The 20355-nt window shown below is 42.1% G+C and overlaps 1 protein-coding gene across 2 annotated transcripts in view; it reads right to left on the reverse strand.

Moving 5' to 3' along the window:
• Window positions 1-3945: 3945 nt before the first annotated feature.
• Window positions 3946-20355, reverse strand: part of gabrb2a (gamma-aminobutyric acid type A receptor subunit beta2a) — a 30527-nt gene continuing 14117 nt past the window's right edge. The window contains exons 5-10 of one of the 2 annotated variants that reach the window (XM_086221510.1): window positions 11815-11897; window positions 8695-8832; window positions 8317-8469; window positions 5963-6207; window positions 5389-5529; window positions 3946-4354 (exon numbers count right to left, since the gene is read on the reverse strand). In XM_086221510.1, the coding sequence (XP_086077636.1) occupies window positions 3998-4354; window positions 5389-5529; window positions 5963-6207; window positions 8317-8469; window positions 8695-8832; window positions 11815-11897 (1117 nt within the window). In that variant the 3' untranslated portion in view covers window positions 3946-3997. The remainder of the gene's footprint in view (window positions 4355-5388; window positions 5530-5962; window positions 6208-8316; window positions 8470-8694; window positions 8833-11814; window positions 11898-20355) is intronic. The other variant, XM_086221511.1, reaches the window with a different exon arrangement.

The raw sequence follows: 20355 nt of genomic DNA on the forward strand, positions 1-20355 counted from the left end.
GTTAATAACACACATTAATGGTTATCTTTGAAAAGTGAAAGAATTAAGAGGTAAAATAAAGAAACAGTAAAAAAAAAAAAAAAGAGAGAGCTGACAATCAAATACTCGCTGAGCAGAAAATTGGTGCAGTGGGTCATAAGGAGATCGGAAGTGACAACAAAACACAGAGCAGAGCGCAACTACTGCTCCAGGCAAACATGTATGAAGAGTGTGAATGAATACGGCAACTTACACACGACATAGAATACTGATGACCTTTGCTGTAAGACTGCCGATACTTTATTAACTCACTGCATTCTTACGGGATGCTCATGATAGGTGCTAAATGTTGAATCCAGTTGATGAGACGAGATGGGTGAATGATCGCGTTTACGTGTGTGTTTGTGTGACACTCTTAAGCATGATGACTACAACAAAGCAGTTTCTAGCACAGATGGCACGTATGTAGGATGCCTTCCACTTCCTCATGTTGACATATGTTGTCTTTTCCAGAACAGGCTGCTGAACCTGTTCAAACGGGTCATTTATTGTGCTATTTATATCTGAGACACACTCTTGAATCTTGGTTTGGATTTGACACACAGCATATAAAGACATTAGTGGAAAATTAGCGTTAAATAGAGATGGATGGACATTATCACCCCAGCTGGACCTTTTTTGTCATTTTTTTAAGGATGTCATGCTCAACCTTCCCAGTGATTTATTATCAAATCAAACTTTTAATGATTTCCTGTGTTGTCCTTGAGCAGTTGACACAAGCGGGTTTGTCTCTCCCGGGCAGCGCAGCATGCTTTTTCCATCAGATTTGATGTGTGTGTGTGTGTGTGTGTGTGTGTGTGTGTGTGTGTGTGCGTGTGCGTGTGCGCACCACACTCACCCTCTCACCCATCCCAATCAGCTCTGGATGGGTTTTGCTTGGCTGGCACCCCGACAACACAGAGGCGCAGCTGTGAGTCTGTACATACACACCCGCACCCGCACCCACACCCAACCCCCCCATACACACATATATACACAAATAACAAAACACATTCTTGGAAACAAAACACACACATAATTCCACAGAGCAGAGGTCCAGTGACATGGAAACACTACAAAGTCGAAAGCATCTGCCTTTTCCCTCCACTCTTACATGTCAACACTAATGCCCTTTTTGAAGGAGATAGAAAGAGAGAGAGAGAGCAAGAGAGGGGGGGGGCAATTCAGCACAAACCATCTGTCTACTGCATTGAGATAATACATCTGTTACACTCAGGGTGAACAGCATCGTGGAGCTGATTTTTAGCGATGCATGGAGGAACCTGGAACAAGGTTACATGTCGAGTTACATCAGTTTTTACACCACTTTGCCTTTTTAGGGAGTTTTGCACTGACATTTTACTCCCAGAAGCATTAAACACACACTCACACACACGGACACACATGCATACACAGGCCACATGCAGAGCTATTCCGAGCGTGCTTGTGTCTCTTCTGTTATCTCAAAAACACACTCCAGCTTCAGCTCGCTCAAACACCACTGCTAATCTGCCCTCCATCTCCGTAAGCTCCGCATATTTGAAGTGTGTCTGAAGCTCGGCTGAACCATTCAACAAACTCCAAACTGTTATTTTTTGGGTGTTTTTTTCATCCTTTATATTCTTCTGAGATCCAAACACCCATCATTGTATTGCGCTGTGTTCAAAAGTTCAAAATCAAACATTAGCTGCACATTAGTCACTGCAAGAACAAAATCCCTTTTAAAATATTAAATATTCAGTGTTTTGCAACATTAAATATTCACAAGCATCCATTTATGGGATGCAACAGTGGTCAGGAAGTGAGTGCAGTACTGAGTGCTGAGTGAAGGGTGGATGCAGGGACAGGTTGAGGGATGGATGGCTCTCTTTTTCTCTTTTGCTTTTTATTTTTTTCTCTTTCTGCCTTTTTTTGTAGCGGCCGCTCTGCCCTGTGGAGCCACAGTTGAGTCCACAGAGTGCCTCCATAACTATGGCTCTCTGCAGTAATGTCCCCCGAGGCCTGCGCTCAGACCCCAGCCGAGCCCATCTCAACCCAGACCACCACGGCCCCTCGCTCCAACTCCTCTGCCTCTCCATCCATTATGCAGCCTAAAGTCCCCAGCTGCAGCCCTCGCGTCTCTATTCACCCCCACATCGGCTCCTCTCGCTTGTCTCCTCGCTCTCAGCGCCGTTGTTCACTCGCTCATTCACACACTCAATCAGCCATGAGCATTCACACGACACATGAAACTGCCACCCGCCGACTCTGATATTTAAGTGATAGACTGAATTAAGTTTTAATTGAATTTAGATACATCTTCATAATTGCTGACAATCATTACACAAGATATTTACAGTCTTTATGAAATATTACAATTGGAATTTACATAAACTTTGTACAAAATATGCCTGACTTCAATGCCTGGATAGTGGGGTCCTTGTTTAGTCATTTCTGGAGAACAAAACATCGACCCAAAAGTCACTGGTGTCTAGAAGTGCTTTAGTTTCAGCAAGTAGGTGCTTGAAGAGTCCTTTAAAAAGAAAGAAAAGAGAGAAAAGTCCCAAAAGTACATAGTCAGCAAAGTTGTGAATTGTGTTTTTCTATTTCCTCAGTTAAATTGCTCTTTTCTTTTCGACTAAATGGAACATTTGATCTGTAATTCAACTGCAAAACAACAACAGAGACCCATTTAAATAGAATAAATCCATAATATTTACACATAATGTGAGTATTGATTTATAAAAATGAATCATCTCTTTTTCTTTAAACATGATTTATGTTTATCTACAGTTTTCAGAACAGAAACCTAACCACAATGGAACGCGTCATACTTCTATCGTTCAGTTCTACTGATAATGATGATTGTGGATTGCCATATTTATGCAGCAACTCTGGTTGCAATGAAAGAGTCTAAACTCAGCTTATCTATCAGCAAAATTCTTACACCAGCTTAAGTCACGTTAAAGCCATTCTCCGCCTCTAAAGCTCTTCACACGATGGCAAAAAGAGTCAAATGTTCCCTTCAAAACAAAACAAAAAAGACAAATAAATAAAAACATAACACATGGTGAAATGGATTGGATTCTGTCAAAGCTGCAAAAGCAAGAGAAAAACTGGCCAAAGCGTCAATGTCCGACAGTCCCGCTCTTTCACCAGATGACACGGCGCCTTCAACGAACTGGTGAAGTTTTTTTTTCGTCCGTCGTAAGTAAAGCCCCACGGGAATGTCCAGAGAAAAGAGCGCCCCCTGTTGTCCTCCAGCGACGCTCAACCCAGGTGGGTCACGCTAAGCCAAAGCTGCAAAAATGATAACTTCTCGCTAGACAGGATAACTTCAAAAGTAAAATAGTTTGCGCTCCATCATCATTATGACTGAGATGCAAATGAAATCAAACATAAGCATGCGTTTAAAGGATGTTTTTGATATACAGTAATTATAGGAAAATAGACTCAAGGATGACTCCTTTAAATCATTTATAAAGCTTTCCTGGATGCAGACAGCTCGGCTACGAAGTAAATAGATACTAAACAAAACAAATCCTTAAAGTATATGCAAACACAAGCATAAATATTTGATCCACAGAGAGTAAGCTACGAATGACAAATATTAGTGATATATTGAAATTCTGGAACAGGCACCATTTCTGTCTTTTTAAAACTCGTTCTTCTTTTGAGAGTGTTTGTCAGTCGTTTGAAGGTGTTTCCCAAATCCTAGAAGAGTCACTGCTGACTGTAGTGTTGGGTGCTGCTGCAGTCCATCCGAAAGTCTTTGCATTCGCCTCGCATTTTCTCTAATGAACCAGCTAAAAAGAGTTGGTGCACTGTTTATCACTCATTCACTCTCGCACATCATCCCTCTTTCTTGATCTCTCTCTTTTTGCCTAAATCCCCCTCCCTCCCTTTCTCAAGCCACCCGCCAACCCAACCCATCCCACCCCCACCCCCCACCCCCATCTTTTCCTGCTCGCCACAAGATGGCCACCGGGCGCCGCCGGGCTTAATGGACGTAATAGAGCCAGTAGACCACGTTGAAGAAGGAGAAGACGGTGGGGAAGATCATCCTGGACCACTTATCGATAGAGTTCACGTCGGACAAGTCTGGGATGTTCACCTTAAGCTGAGAGGCCCGTCTCCGTAGGCGTGACTTCTTCTGGGCGTGGCGCTCCAAGGCGCTGTGGCCATAGTTCTGGCGGGCCATGGCTGCCCTGCGGTACTGCAGTGTTGAGCTATCATAGGCCAGCATGGTGTTGCGGGGGTCTCCGGGAGCTCCCAGGCCCCTGGACAGATCCCCGGCACCCCCCATTTCATTCTTCATCTCCAAGGTGCTGAACAGGATGTTGTCGTCGGGGGTCATCTGTGTGAGGGCGCAAACACAGGTGGGGCCATGAGGAGAGACTGCCAAAGGGACATGGGTTTAACTTCAAACTACTCAAAAATGATCAGTGAGTAATTCACTGTGTAAGAATACTGATGAGGTGCTAGAATGGATAATGCAAATGAGTCAAAATTGTGTTACTTACAGTGAGGAAACATTTTAAGCACTTTAAAAAAAAACACTACTTTAAACTATTGATCATCTGTCAATCAATATCTGAGTGATAATACAACCACACGACTATGAAATCACATTCCTGGAAGAGCACAACGCACTCCACAAACTAATTCTCATGGAGAAGTCTTCATTGTCATCTCAGAATTTCAACCAGAGTGTGGTTAAAATTCTGTCGATTCACAAGACAAACTGAATAAATAAAGAGAAAAGCAAAGGAAAAAATATGTGACAGGTTGAGAGAAATATTAGGGACTTTGCAAAGATGGGAGGAGAGGCTAAAAAGGTTCGGGGCAGGTCAGGAAAGACGTTGTGGGAAGTGAATTCGGATCAACATTTCTTCATCCATAGCCTGACTTCTGTTCCTGCAGTCCAATCCTGTCCCGTTGTAAATGGAGCTTTAGTGAAACTCACTTTGAAGCGATTTGGCACAATTCACAAAACTATCAATTAGATGAACTCTTTTTTTCTCTCTTTTTTTTGTTTTTGTGAAATGTCTTGAGTCAGTCTTCTGAGATTTATCAATTGCTTTTCAGGTTTGCAACATTTGTGCCTACACAATAATATCTTGTGTTTGGTCCGATCAATTTCGAAGTGCAGCCGGAGTTAAGATTTAATTCATGCCTGCAGAAATCAAACTGCTAAGCCATGTTTGTCAGGAAAATGCATGAAGAGCAAACCAAGAGAGGGAAAAACACAATGGTGGGAGTGATGATCAAAGTTGCCTTAAAAAATCTATAGAAATCAAAGAAATGCACAAAAACTACAGCATTTTCCTCTGATCTGGGTTGATTCAGATTGATGACATTGTTAGTTTTGACTTTCAAAACCTCCAGTACCTTATTTCTTTGCTCGCCTAGTCCTAATGCGGCATCGTCCACAAAGATGGGATCCCACATCGAGTCATATGCGTCAATTTCCCTCTGTTTCATTCTGGCATACAGAGCATCATCTCTCTGAACTACATTTCCCACCAGCCACTGCAAGCATACAAAATCAGCACTGTTACTTCTGGGAAAATCGTAGCTTGCCACACTCAGAAGGAAAGGGTGTTTTATTTGTTTTATGTTGTTGTTGTTCCTGCTAACTTTAGCAGCTGAATGAAATTTAAAGGCTTTGGCGCCACAGCCAGTGATTTTTCCGAGGCGCCTTGCCCTTTGAGAGACACAGAAATATGGAGATAAAAAAAAATAAGCCAGTCATTGCTTCTGCATTCACTCTTTCAGATCCTAGTCTGAGTAATCAGGTTTGATACACAAGAACCAGTGATACACGGAGAGCTAGTAGGACATCAAGCATTGATCACAGCATCACATTGACCTTGAGGAAAAGAAGTTATTTTGTTCCCACAGAAACAAACACACACATTAACTGACAGAACGAATACAACGAGGAGGTTTGCCGCATGTGTACCTTGTTGGGGTCGGGTCTCAGCTTCTCATTGTTAGCCGTGGCTGCTTTCTCAGCCGCTTTCTTCTGTCGCTGTGGGCCCTGGCCAAAGAAGATGTAGTTGACGAAGGCATACTCCAGCAGGGCCAGGAAGACGAAGACAAAGCACCCCATCAGGTACATGTCTATAGCCTTCACGTACGGGATCTTTGGGAGCGTCTCTCGCAAGTGCGTGTTGATGGTGGTCATGGTCAGCACCGTGGTGATTCCTGGAGATCAGTGGAGTCACACGTTTTAAAGGTTGTATGACATTTTTTTACCATCAGCTGTACACGGAATAAAATAAGCAGGTCAAGTTGACGAAGGGTCGGACAAGATCCTACGAAGAGCGTGCAGTCTGCTGGTCCACGCTAAAAAAATCCCAACAAATGCTGAACAAATCAACCCGATGTTAGAGACAAAATATGAGACGACCACGACTTCTTTACTCCGTCTCGTGTGGTGGTAGCACGACAACTTGTAGAATGATGTGCCAGCACTGTGAAGGTCAGTGACCATTCTTTCATGGTAAATTCCTGCTTCAATATGTAATGGTGGAAGCTTTTGTTTTGAAGTTTAGAGAACTTCTTTTAATAATTCATTTACAACAGCTTCCTAAATCAAAGTGTGGTTCGGCACAACAAAAAGATACGGTTCTGAAAACATCAGGGTTTGGGTGAAAGTAGTCAAACACAGGTCTGTAAATGTGACTGAAATACGCAGCTTCCACTGCCAAGTTACCTTTAGGAACAAAAAGCACTTGGTTAAAGCCAGGAGAACATCTGTTTACAGCAGAGTTCTAAACAGGACTAGAACACGACTCAAACACCCGACTCCTGCTGCAAAGTCAACCTGCCCCCTGATGCAGACTTTACTGCAACCACCACCCATGTGATATTGTTGAGGCAGGGAATTTGTCATCCACCACAAATCAGGATCTGATTTGTATCAAATTGGGAGTGTTTCCACGGCGACATAAATCTCATCCATTAAGTGCCACCACCACAAGACTGAAGAGGTCTTGGTTATTGAGTAAAAATGGATCAACAATTAGAATGAAATGAAATTTGTTATTCAACATCGCATGCTTGCAGCGCCATCATCAGGTCATTTTTGTATTTATCTTGCAATGAAATGTCAGTAAAATTCTTTCCACCAGCCTGAACTGTACTTTGTGTTTTTGCGCTAATCAGCACATTAGCATGCTCACACTTCAGATGTTGAAAATGCTACATAGGCTACCATACCCACTAAATCTTTCATGTGACCATGCTAGGATGCTAATGTTGGCATGGAGCTATTTGCATGGTTAAACATGTTTCGTTTTGCTTTATTGGTATTTGTCAAAAATCATGGAGCTCAGGTGTGAATAATGAACACATATGCACATTTGTGTCATATGATTTATGCTAAACAGACGAGCCTGAAGAAAGTGAACAAATGTGGAGGAAAAAAATCCTCACAACCTCCAGAGGTAGTTTGTGTGTGGTTCAGGTTTATATGTAATTATTTATACAAATGGACAAGCATCAAACTGTGGGCTATATTGAAGGCAAAGCCGCTACAAGCATCTGCTATTAGTCACAGCACAATTCACCTGCTTTTTTGACATACGCACATTGTGTTTGATACGTTAGTCATCTGCATGCACAATCTGCATTTGGTCAGATTCACACGTATTATAAATAACCCCGCAGTGTCATGAAGCTTGGTCTCTCATGGGCTGCATGTCTGCTGCACGCTGGCGTTAGCCTCCAAACCATGTGGAGCTCCAACCTGCATGCACTTTGAAAAACAAATGGCGTGTGACAAGAATAACGCACATAAAGCTCAAAGCCATTTTCTCTGTGACTCTGACCTGCCAAGTTTAACACCAAAGAGCTTTGTGGCATCTCATTTTAGTAGCAGCGTTACGTTGGCATCGATGTAAAATGTAAAGAGGTGCTTTTAAGCAAATGTTGCCACCTTTCATTGTCTCAAATAGGCTGTCATTTCACCATGATGTGCCGGGATCTGAGGCCAATGAGCAGCGCTGATAGACAGACAGACAGGCAGAGAGAAAGACAGCACGCTTCAAGGTCGAGCTGCAGCGCTTCTCTCTCTGCATGAGTCATGCATATAGTCATCTCGGAACAACAGACATTTAGCCAGGCAGCCTATCACAAACTGCTATCACTCACATGCTCGGAGCTAATGAGAAGAGCAGTCAAAACAGAGGTGGGTTCATGGCACAAAATAACATACAGACATGGTGGTGCTCTACGTGTTAAAGGCTTGATGTATGTGAATTATCATTTAGCTTTGGGCTTTTTCCCAGGGTCATTGTTCAGCGATCCTACCCAGGGCCACTCTGGCAGCTGAGGCGTCGTAGTTGATCCAGAAGGAGACCCAGGAGAGGATGGTAATCAGGATGGAAGGCATGTATGTCTGCAGGATGAAGTAACCAATGTTCCTCTTCAGTTTGAAGCTGAGGGACAGGCGGGGGTAGGAACCTAAAAGAGGAAGAGGGAGAGAAGAATAAAATAGAAATAGATTTTCCTCAATGACGCCCACTCAAACCTTTTTATGCTTGACACGAGAAACCTGTCATATCTGTCTCAAATACATGTTATGGGGGGGGGGGATTTTAAATCAGTTTTTAAAACAACAACAACAACAACAACAACAACAACAAAAAAGCCCTATATGAACATTCATATATTTTTTGTTCAGTGTACCTGTGGAGAAGACCACATTCTTGGAGATGAGTTTATAATCCACAATAGAAAACTGTGGCAACTCTATTCTGTCGACTCCGGACACGGCACCGTCTCCGCCTCGCCAGTAAAACTCGATATCATCTGTGGTGTAACCATCTGCAGAGGAGAAACCGAAAGCCTGCACACTTAGAGAAACAGAGTCCGACTGTAAATGCAAAATCACGCAGGTTTTTATTTGCCTACTCCGTGATGCATTCAAAGTCTTTGCTGGAAGCTTTGGAAACATCAATCTCTTGACACAAAACAGCAGAAATTTACAGCAAAATATGATTCTGATGAAAAATGCTCCGTCCACAGTTCAGCATCCCTCTCAAATCCTTTCCAATGAACACACATATTTTTAATTGTCTTCATGGTAAAGTTATAAACATACAGACGCAATTATCTTACAGCTATGAATTATGTCGGTCATTTCCTTACATTGCATTTATAGTACAATTGAATGGCTATAAGGAGCATACCCTCTTGTTTTCTAGTGAAAGTGAGTGTAATGCCACGCTAGGGTTAAATGATTTACTGTCCCTATCAGTGAAGCTGATGTCAGTCAGTTTTACATCTTGTATCATTAAGGTCGGGATAATTTGTTTAGTTGGTCAAATATTCAAATGAAGAACACAAAGTTAAAATGTTACATCTGCTTCCAAATGATTTCAAAGTTGTACAAAAACGATCGGGACATGAGTACATTTGTTCCTACTGGAGTTTTTTTTTTTTTTTTTTTTAATTAAACATATTAACCTATAGAACAGGAAACAGCACCAATTAAAAGCACTTCGTCTGTGAGGCTGATCCCAAATGAACTGTGGCGCATGCGTGCAACACCTTGTGGGCCCTAAACATGGGCATAGTTTGGATTTGGAGTTTCTGAAGTGTTACACAATGTACGATGACAATGCAGTGCTTTTGTGAACACAATACAAGATGAGATATCAGCAGTAAAATCACAACATATTGACTTCAAAACAAACTGAAGCTGTAAGATAAACAGGATCTGGATTTCTTTACTTTTTTATACATTTCTGTTGCTTTCTTTTGTTATAATTTCCTTTGATGATGACGAGTGCAGGTTCATACCCGTCCAACTGTATCTCACATTTATCTACGAACTTCTCTCAATTTATGAGGCATGGCAGAAGTCCAATGGATTGTAATTTGTTTGTGAGCTCATATAAATTTGTGGATCACCAAGCATACGGCTGGATGAAGATGATGTGCATTCCACTGCATGATGAGCTTGAGAGTTTGTAAAAGAAGATTTGGAGTGGTTTAGCAGCTATTAGCCATCAGTCCCCATTAGCTTCAATCTAAATATCAGTGCCTGACTTGTTCTGAATTCTGGAGTCAAAAAAAAAATACATGCAGGAGGGGACATTTTTTTTTGTGCACTCAAGACAACTTTTGTGACTACGAACTCCCCATTTTAGGTGAGGTATCACTCTACACATAGAAGCATAACAGTACAACCATTGCCTCGGACGCTGAAGGTAGAACAAGCCACTAAGTCTAAATTTCAACAATCAGAAAACTCTAAATCATGTCTATATAAGCTTTGTTAGGGTTACATTCGTGGGTAAGTTAATCATTAGAGAAGTTTTACCAGTTTGACCACTAATTGTTGCAGTTTTCAGGGCATCAAACCCCTGCTGCAGATGTGACACATGGAGTTGTGCATCAGCTCTCACTGCATGACAGCTACCATCTGCATTATCATCATACCGGGCTTGTGCAGCCACACATCACCCCAATTAGGGCCGAGTCCACCAGGCTGCTGTTTTGATGTGCAACTCAGTTCAGTTTTGATCAGCTGTGAAAGGCTGCAGTCAGGAGGGGAGTTTTGGGAGGGACATTTCAACAAGAAGAGCAATGCGAGACAGCATTTTATCACCATTTTACACTTCTGTTGTCTGTTCGACACATGGACACATTGTAATGGCTACATGCACACATATGAGGGTGTGTATTTGCGTGTGTGCAGTCAATGGATCTTTAGTATTGAAGAGGTAGAAATCAATTATTGCTCAGCATGTGAGACCAGTGGCCTGAGCCACAGATGCTGATGTATCAGGGGTTTTAAGACTTGTGTCAGTTAAAAATGTATCAAGTTTATCAAGGGAAGTGAGAGTTCTCTGGGCTCATTAGTCTGAATAAAATAGCACGCTCTGGCATGAAGCGATTCCAACGTTAAAATCGCTGCCAGTTAATCCATATGAGAGCAGATACTGTCTGGTGATCAAAACTGGAGCTGAGTGTTCTTGTGTGTGTGTGTGTGTGTGTGTGTGTGTGTGTGTGTGTGTGCGTGCGTGCGTGCGTGCGTGCGTGCGTGAAGGAGTCTGTGTTGGTGTGTGTGTGTGTGTGTCAGTGCATTTTGTGTTGGGCTGCCTGAGAGAGGAGGAGGAGGAGGAGGAGAAAAAAGGGAACATGAGTGATGGAGAGAGAGATAAAAAGACTGGGAGAAAAAAAAGAAGGCTGCAAAGACAAGAGATGAGAAACTGAAAGAGGGTGGGATGAGGAGAAAGATGGAGAGCATTATGGAAGAGGAGCAGAGAGGTGGTACTGACCCGCACTCGTCATGAGCTTTGTGGGCTCAAACCCAGAAAGACCAATTCTGACACAACAGATACAGCTTTCTCTCTCATGCTCCTCCTCCCACTTAAGAGCAGAGAATCACATAAAATTACAAAATTACATAAAAATGAGCATTTTACTGAACAAACATGGAAGCAAATTCAGGAGAGTGCCGCACATAGCATCTACAAACAGAACCCCCCCGAAACACTGGACCCAATCAAGCCTTAGGACGCCCGTGGAGTTGAATTAATTAGGGTGGATGTTATCAGTCAATGAGTCATTAGTGATGTTCCTCTTCTTGATGTGTATCTCTTGATATCTCATCAGCCTTTCTCAGCATTTTACACGCAGTCTTATCAAACCTGCCTTCTACCTTGCCGCATCCAGGCCGACACACTCTTTTCAAACCTACAGCTCCAGATTTCAGAGCTGCATGTGTACGTGGGATCTGTTTAAATCTACGTCTGCATGTGGGAGTGAGAGCTGGTTGTCAGGGACAACTGTACTTACAGCTTTCGATCTCCAGGGTGCAGTTTTGCTCATCTAGCGGGTAGCGGCGCAGGTCCATCATGCACGCTGCAGTTGTGGTGATCCTAGACAAAGAATAGGATGGAAAATAAAGAATTCATCTCATCCTGTACAAGCCACACAGTCTTTTTCATTTGACTTTCAGAATGTATTCAGCATGTGTTCATGTAATTTAGCCACACACGAAATATTATTTCCCAAAGCAACTAGAAGGGGCGGCATGGCTCAGAGGTAGAGTGGCCATCTAGCAACCGAAGGGTCGCTGGTTCGATCCTCACTTCCCCCTGTGACCGTGTCCAAGTATCCTTGAGCAAGATACTGAATCCCTAATTGCTCCTGATGGCCCTGTGGCAGTGTGGCGACCCGTCCAGGGTGAACCCCGCCTCTCGCCCAATGACAGCTGGGATAGGGTCCAGCCCCCCCGCGACCCTTAACAGATAAGCGGTAGAGAAAATGGATGGATGGATAAAAAAAACTAGTTAATGACAAATGTAATCAATCGGTAGATCATTTTTTTTAGTGAACCCCTGATAGTCTATTGAGTCACCGTAGCCAGCCTGAATGCCAAATTCTGTAAAGTACTGCGAGGTTCAAGTTGTCATTTAGCGACTCAATTTCAACGAACTAAAAAAATATATACCATGAAAGAAAACTGGATGTAATTAAACAGGCGGGACGTGATTGCTTCCATGATTTCAAGCTCTCGAGGAATCTCATCTATTCAGAAAAAGACAGCAGAATTGTTTTCCTGGAGGATGCAACATTCTTCTATAATCGCTACATGGAGGTCATATTAGACTAAATTAGCACCTGCAGTGGTTACCAAGACCACCAGTTTAAACATGCTAGAGTCAGGCTGGCAAGGGGAGGGAACAAGTCTACTTGTCAGAGCAGTTTCAGCAGTATACTTTTACTCAACTGATTACTTTTACATAACGGAATTTTTGTATGATTGCTTTATGCATTCATACATATTCTCCTGCAGCCGACTCTGCTCAAGGGAAAATTTAGGTGAACGTAGGCAGATGAATTTAAAATAGCGCTAGCAGCTAATAAAGATTTTCTCAAGCAGCTAAATATTTGTTTATTTTGAGTACAACGTCATCCTCATAATTGAGTCCTAGTCAAACTAGAAACCAATGCTGGGCATCTAAAGTTTATATCATGTCCTACTGGAGAAATGACAAAAAGTCTCTAGTAAACGTTAAAAGCTGGAGGTGAGCAGTTACCCCACAACACTGCTCCAGTGTGAACAGAGAAACTGTTGTGACGTGATGATGAAGCACTACAAAGATTTTGGCTTTGGAAAAACTTTCATTGATCAACAAGCAAACAAAAAAAGTAGTCAATATCACATTGTAATGATTCTTTACAAAGCGCGCCATCGCTGTATATTGAGGTAACCTTGCTAACTAAGTGCCATACTATCACTTTGTTTTTAGCCATAGCTTTTAACCACCAACCTGGATGCAAATGTACTGCTTGTACTGGGTTAGTATAATAATTATGATTTTTATATTATAACTACAACAATAAAATCTAAGATGAATTCTGGCACAGATTTTCTGTATTGATTTTAATCAATTCACTTTCATTCGTCAACGTAACCTCGGTTCCGTCGAGACAGTTTAGCTGCCCTCCCGTTAGCTAAACGGCCTGGAGCACTCACATGTCTCCTTTCTGACTAAATACTGTCAATTGTTCATTTAGACTTCATTACTCAGAAAGAAGAGATATACTTCATATGTCTATTATGTTCCAAAGTAGCTGTACAATTATGTTTAAAAGAAAAAAAGATGTGGCTTGATTGGTGTATGAGGGTTTCATGATGTCATTCTGGGAGAGAAATGTTTTATTCTTAAAAATCTCCTTGTGTACCCCTTGCAGTACTACCAAGTACCACTAGGGGTACTTGAGAAACACTAAACGTTATGGTGCTGGGACATAGTACTGGTTTCTTTTTTTTGTCCCATATAAAGATCAGACAGAGTTCATCCTCTAGTCATGCAATTCTAGTATGAAGAGCTGTGGAGTGTGAGCCAACAGGTTCACTCAGTGCAACAAACTTTTACACACACACACACACACACACACACACACACACACACACACACACACACACACACACACACACACACACACACGACACGCTGGCCCTGGCTGAGCCGGGCTGGCAGCCGGCCGGGCCAGAGCCCAGAGGCTGTCTGAGAAAGACTGGAATCATAATGGAAGCACAGGGACGTCACTGGTAGGACCGACCATCACACACATGCAAAAGCAACACTCACACACACAAACACACACACACACACACACACACACACTGATTGATATAAAACATGATAGCATCATGCCAACATTAACAATAAGAGCAGCCTGTGGGAGAATTCCCAGTATAGGCTAAAGCATTTGTTGTGACCTTGGGGTTCCTTGTCATTACTGGTTACTGTCAGATCTATTTATCTATTTATTGCACTAATGGTCCATTTTGTCTTTTAAAAGTATCTGTGAGCACCCAGATTACAATATTCAAGAAATATTGGTCCTGTATGCATTCATTCATTTTGTGCTCCGATAGTTGGACTTTCAACAATCAAATAGAATTTTCCTGGGTTGGTTTTTTTTTTTTTTTTTTTAGAGCCAAGCAACAACCTAAATCAGTGGATATGTAAATAAATGGCCATTCAGACCGGGTCCTTTAGCGCTGTTAGCAACATGGCTAAAAATAACAACCAGATGTCTACTCGATGTGGCTGTACATTTCTGTCTGGTCTTAATTTTCATGAACCCAAGTAAAAGAAAAAACATTTGCTTTTAACCACTTTGAGAACTATAAATTGAATTTAACAATTAAAAATATGAGTTTATCAATAATGGAAAATATTCAATATGATTCTGAAACACAACTTATTTTTCAATCAAGTATTTTTTTCATAACAGGGAGCAGCTATCTGCCTTCAGTAGTTCCACACTAGAATGAATATGTTGTTTGCATCGAAGACAGATCATCTCCCTAAAGTGGTGGATTTGACTCGTTTTTAGAAAACATTCAATAATCTACATGAATAGCAAAAAATACTTAACAAATAAAAGTGGGCAGTTTTCATAAAATCCTGATTGCAATCATAATATGATATAGTTAATTTCCTATAAATCATTTCATAAATTGCTTACTGAAATACCCAGACAGCTGAACTTCATCATGTCTATGCATTAATGCCATAAAATACTTCCTCTAATTGATGCACAAGCTAACACAACCCATAAATATGAAAGGATGGCTGCTCTGATATATTAAGGTTATATTAATTTATTTCAACAGAAAAACAAAAGCAGTTTCAAAACTCTTCCCTGTTCAGCAAATAAGAACAAACAATGGTGCTACTGAAAGCAGCAGGAACTAAATCGAAAATCTCTCTTCTCTTAACTTCATCGCCAACAACAAACTTATCTTGAAGAGCCCTTTGTCTTTAATAATTAAGAGCAAAAGTTTATTTGAAATCCTTCTCTATAAGATTTGCAGCTCCCCTGGGCCCAGCCAAGCAAGTTTGGGATTTTATTTTCCGAGATGTAGAGAAACACAGTCTTCCTCTCTTACACTTCCTCTCTTGTCTCTGCCTCCTTTTTCTTGCTCTCTGGGCTCTTATGTAAGAGCCAGTTAGCAGGGCCATGGTGCACCGGGGGATTAACACAGGAGTCTTATTTCTGTCCTATTTTACCCGTTTATGACCAAAATTTACTGGGATTTTATGCCTGCCAGCCAGTCAGCCATCACTCGCCATCGTCACCATTGCCGCCACAAAACCGTCGCAGCAGCAGAGGAGGCACAAGGGAAAAGCAAAAATGAGGCCAAAATGGCAGGGGTAAAAATAACAGACTATTTATAGCCCACCTACATCATCAGCAGAAGTCTCGAAGCTTTTTTGTCTGAGGAGAGACTCTGCATTACTGATCAAGAGCTGCTGCTGCTGCTGCTGCTCCATCCCCTGGCCTTGCTCACACGTCCGATACCCACACTAACAATTATTAAACAGCAAACAAGGAGCGAGGAGGAGAGACAGATGAGGATTTCTCTGCAGGATTCCCTCCCCGTCTTTGCCTTTCTTCCTCCTCCTCCTCATCTTTGCTGCAGTGTGTCTGCCGTGGACCTCTGCAGCAGCAGCAGCGGCAGCAGCAGCAGCAGCAGCAGCAGCAGCAGCAGCAGTGATCATGAAGCACAGGCTTGTTTGCTCTTCATCTACATCAGGGCCGGTCCCTCTCTCATCCCAACCTGCCGGAGGAGAGGCCACGCTCGACCAGATCACCCAGATTCAAACACGCTACATTTGCTCTGCGTCGGAGCTAATAGGACATGGAGTTCTAAAAAAGGCTGTTTTTTTTTCTTCCCGTGCATGTTCCCTCACAGTTCAGCCCAGGCAGTGTGTGTATATATGTGTGTATGTATGTGTGCGTCTGTGTGTGTCTGTGTGTGTGTGTGTGTGTGTGTAGACCCCTAAGGCAGCCTGTGCACCTTTATTCCAAATGACCTTGTTTACGGACATAACACAACCACCACAAATTCCCAGACAGAATCTCATTTCGAGGGAGCGTCACAGCAGAGAGCAAACGCAGGGAGAGATTTCGACAGGCAGGTTACGAACCTGAACGCTCCTTAATTAAACCCACACTCATAACACATCAGCTTTAACTTCACAGATATTGTAATGAAGCCACTGTAGTTAGACGTTAAATTAAGATGGAGAGGCTACCTCCATTTTGGATAGAGAGCCCATGTTGAGCTGAGGAAACATGGCACGCAGGCTCGTCTCTCACTGCTCAGGCACTGCCAAATTTGAAAATAAAATGTCTGCAGTGGCTCTGCGAAAAGAGTGTGCCAACACATGACCACAGCGCTCTCTTAATTTAAATGTAACGCACATCCACACACATTCAACATAGGAGCTACCCTGCCTGATCAGGAGAAGAGACAGAGATAACTTTGAAGGCAATGCTAAGCTCGTATTGATGGTATTGACATGAGAAAAACAGGCTGATTTAAATCCCTCTCTTCCTCCACTCAGCAGCTTTCTCCTCCTGGCCATGCGATGTCATCTATTGAGCTGCAGAGTGGAACACTCCTCGTCCTGACAAAAGAGGACGTCAGTCTCCATAGCACAAGGATATGTCCTCTCACAAAAGGAGCCACAATATTCTCTGAGATAGGAGGAGGGGCAGGAGGAGGAGGGAGAATCCGAATAATTTCTCCATTTTGAATGAAGTCTGACCTTCATGTCTCTTTCTCTCTCTCTCCCTCTTTTTCTCCCTCTCTATTACTCTCTCTCTCGCTCTCTCTCTCTCTCTGGAGCTCTTCTTTCTCAACCTTGAATTGCAAGCGACATGCATGCATTGATCATCTTTGGTTGCTCTGTTCCTGCATGAAATTTGTTTTGTTGTTGTTGTAGTTGTTGTATATGTATGTGTGTGCTCCTCTCTGCCTGGGTGCTATCTGTGTTATTGGAGCCTTTTCAGGGGGCTGGGTAATTAGATCAGACCCCCTCTCTTCAAGAGCCAAGCCCAGCTCTAAAGTGACAGTTGGAAGCTCTGGTGTAATTTTCTCTTCCTCCTGGTAATTGAAGACCAGTATTTGGCAGGATTGGGGACACACTATCCATCTAGGGAATAAAGAGTAAACACCAGATCACCCTTCCTCCTCTGCATGCACCCCAAAAATAACACTCACCCACTCCCACCAGAAACAGATGTTACACGAACACACACTCAGATCTACTAGCGATCCCCATGAATGGCATTTGCTCATTTCAGTGAGTTCAGCATTAATTTATGTTGGAGGCCAATAATATGTCTAGTTTGATGGTTACTGAAAATAACTGACAAAATTCTGCATTATACTGGCGGTGGCACGTGATGTGTTGATGTTATATTGCAGAAATATCGCCATCTTGGATATCAATGTTTTCTGAACCAAAATAAAAGATTTATCAACTACAAAAAATAACGTGGAGAATTTGGTAATGAGTTACTGTGAAGCTGGTGAGGTTTAAATGGTGTGAGTGAGGCGGCCATTTTTTTTTTATGTTTCACCCTAGAAAACAAAGCTGTAGTAACTGGACTTCACACTGTCACATCTTTCCTAGACCTCACACCACTGAGGAGAGTCCAGACCTGAAGACATGTACTTTAATCAGGACCTGAACAGGGAAGAGGCTGAAAGTTTGAAGTGTCTCCGCTCTTTCTGGTATTAAGTTCAGTTTTACTTTAAGAGACTAAAAGTTTAAATTAACTTTAGCAAGTACATTATCATTGCCACCACTTAATGCATCAGCAAAAACAATCCAATCACTCTGCAGCGTAACAAATACTTTCACGTTTGATACTTAACACATAAGTAGAGTGAAATGCTTTACTTTTAACGGGGAATTTTTATTTTCATTTGTATTTTTTAATCGTAAGAGAATGAAATGCAGTCTTAATGATACAGGAATGGAATTCACTCTCAGCACAGCAGCAAAAAGATATGACACACCCTGTTCTCCCATTGAGGACGTCTACACTCACTTGACCGTCTCCTCCACGTCCACTAAAGCCCTGCTGTTGCAACCAGCCAGCCCGTCTCTACAGGTATGTGTCAGCGTGCTCAGAGCGCGCAGGCATCTGGCTGGGCTAAGTCTGACAGCAGCTTGTGTCTGGACTTGCTAGCATCAAATAAAACCTGGACCAAACCCACGAACCAAATAATGGAGGAGCCGCGAGGCACCGGCACTGACAAGGACAACGTATCTGAGGTAACAACCACATCTCTCTGTTGCACGCACATCCTCTCCTGTCCTCCATTTCTTTAGGTGTTATGCAAAACATATGTGTTGGGCTTATATAATGGGAGCAGAGCCATATAAATTACATTTCTCAACTGTTGAAACAAAATGTAGCAATGAATAATCTGGTGCAGTGCAGATACTTAAATTTTTTAAGCAGTCTTTGCGCAAGAAGGGCATCTGAGTCCAGAGAGAGAATGAGTGAATGCTGCAACATCTTGAATTAGCAACAATAATCTCATCTTTTAAACACAGACACTAATCTGAGATCACTTCCACAAGCAACACACACACACACACACACACACACAAACACACACACTGTATGAAGAGGAGGCGACAGATCAGAGGAGGCAGCAGCAAAGTGATGGACAGGCTGTGCTAGCCTGTGCAGTCAAATATGCAGCATCAGTACAAATACTGATTCAGTGTTTGTATTGAACTGCTACATTATTGATTTTGAGTTATCAATTATGGATGACAGTCTCCTTGGAGGCATCACAGTCCAAAACCAAGAGGAGACGTCTTGTAGACGGGCTGAACCATCTCTGCACAATCAGATTCAGTTCGGTCGTTTGTAGCAGCCTGCTTCATTATTGAGCACAACCAATCAATTATTGATATTGATGATCATCAGGGGATGCGAGGGGCTAAACAAGACTGTATATACCTTCTCCTGTACACAGCTGATAATATCTTGTACATCATTTTCCGTTTTAATAACATTGGGCCTCATTCATGAAATGTTCTCATGCATGAATAAGTTATTACAACCGTACGTAGGACTTTTTTTAGCCCTTAATTTAGTCTCACAGGCAGAAAGCAAGTCTTAGAAGCCTGTGTGATTGACAGTTGCAAGAGGTAGACAGTAGATATCAGGAGCCAGGAGTTACAAATGCCCATTAGGTTTTGATCTGTAGCCTTTAAGAACAAATCTGTGCATAAGCAACTTTCATGAATTACACCCCTTATGCTGAGATGTGGGATTATGAAACACAAGCAGTCTGGCATAGGTCTGCAAAGCTGTTCAACCAAAAATGAATCAGAAAGCATCGAAACAAAAATTAAAAATTGATTGTGGAATGTCACATTTTCCTTTAGCAGGAGTACTAGTTTTCCTGTTGACGCTTTGTCTTTTATAAGAGTAAAAACTAGGATAATTCATTCATATACTACATTGCACTGTAAATCTCGTTCTTTGGCTGGATCTGTTATTTTGCTCTTGTTACATGAATCTTGTACGTGTTTTATACATCCAACCATAGAGACAACATGGAGGGGAAAATGCAATATGCAGTAAATGAAATCTAGTTCTGTCTACATGAATGACAGATGCAGTAATCCATGACTTCACTTTCTGACAATATAGTGTAGCGGAGACATTAATACATGTTGGCATCATTGTTGTTTGCTGGGTAATTGTGAGGCTAATCATAATTTCACTCTGATAATTAGCATTAGCGACGGTTGATTGATTCACACTCGCAAACCAGCTCAGTTTCAACAAAAATATTTGCTACAGAGTTATCGGGCAAAATGTAGTTGATGTTGATTTCTAATGCATTGCAAGGAGGTCATGTGATCACCGGGGTTGTTTTACCTGTTAGCAGAGTTGCTCGAAACATTTGGGATAGATTTTGATTAAATTTGGAAGATAGTTAGATAGTTTGAGGAATAATCCATCTGATTTTGGAACCAATCCGAATAACGT

This window comes from Aulostomus chinensis, chromosome 13, assembly GCF_037954235.1.
Source record: "Aulostomus chinensis isolate RoL2024-O1b breed Wild chromosome 13, RoL_Achi_v1.0, whole genome shotgun sequence".
Classification (NCBI taxonomy): domain Eukaryota; kingdom Metazoa; phylum Chordata; class Actinopteri; order Syngnathiformes; family Aulostomidae; genus Aulostomus; species Aulostomus chinensis.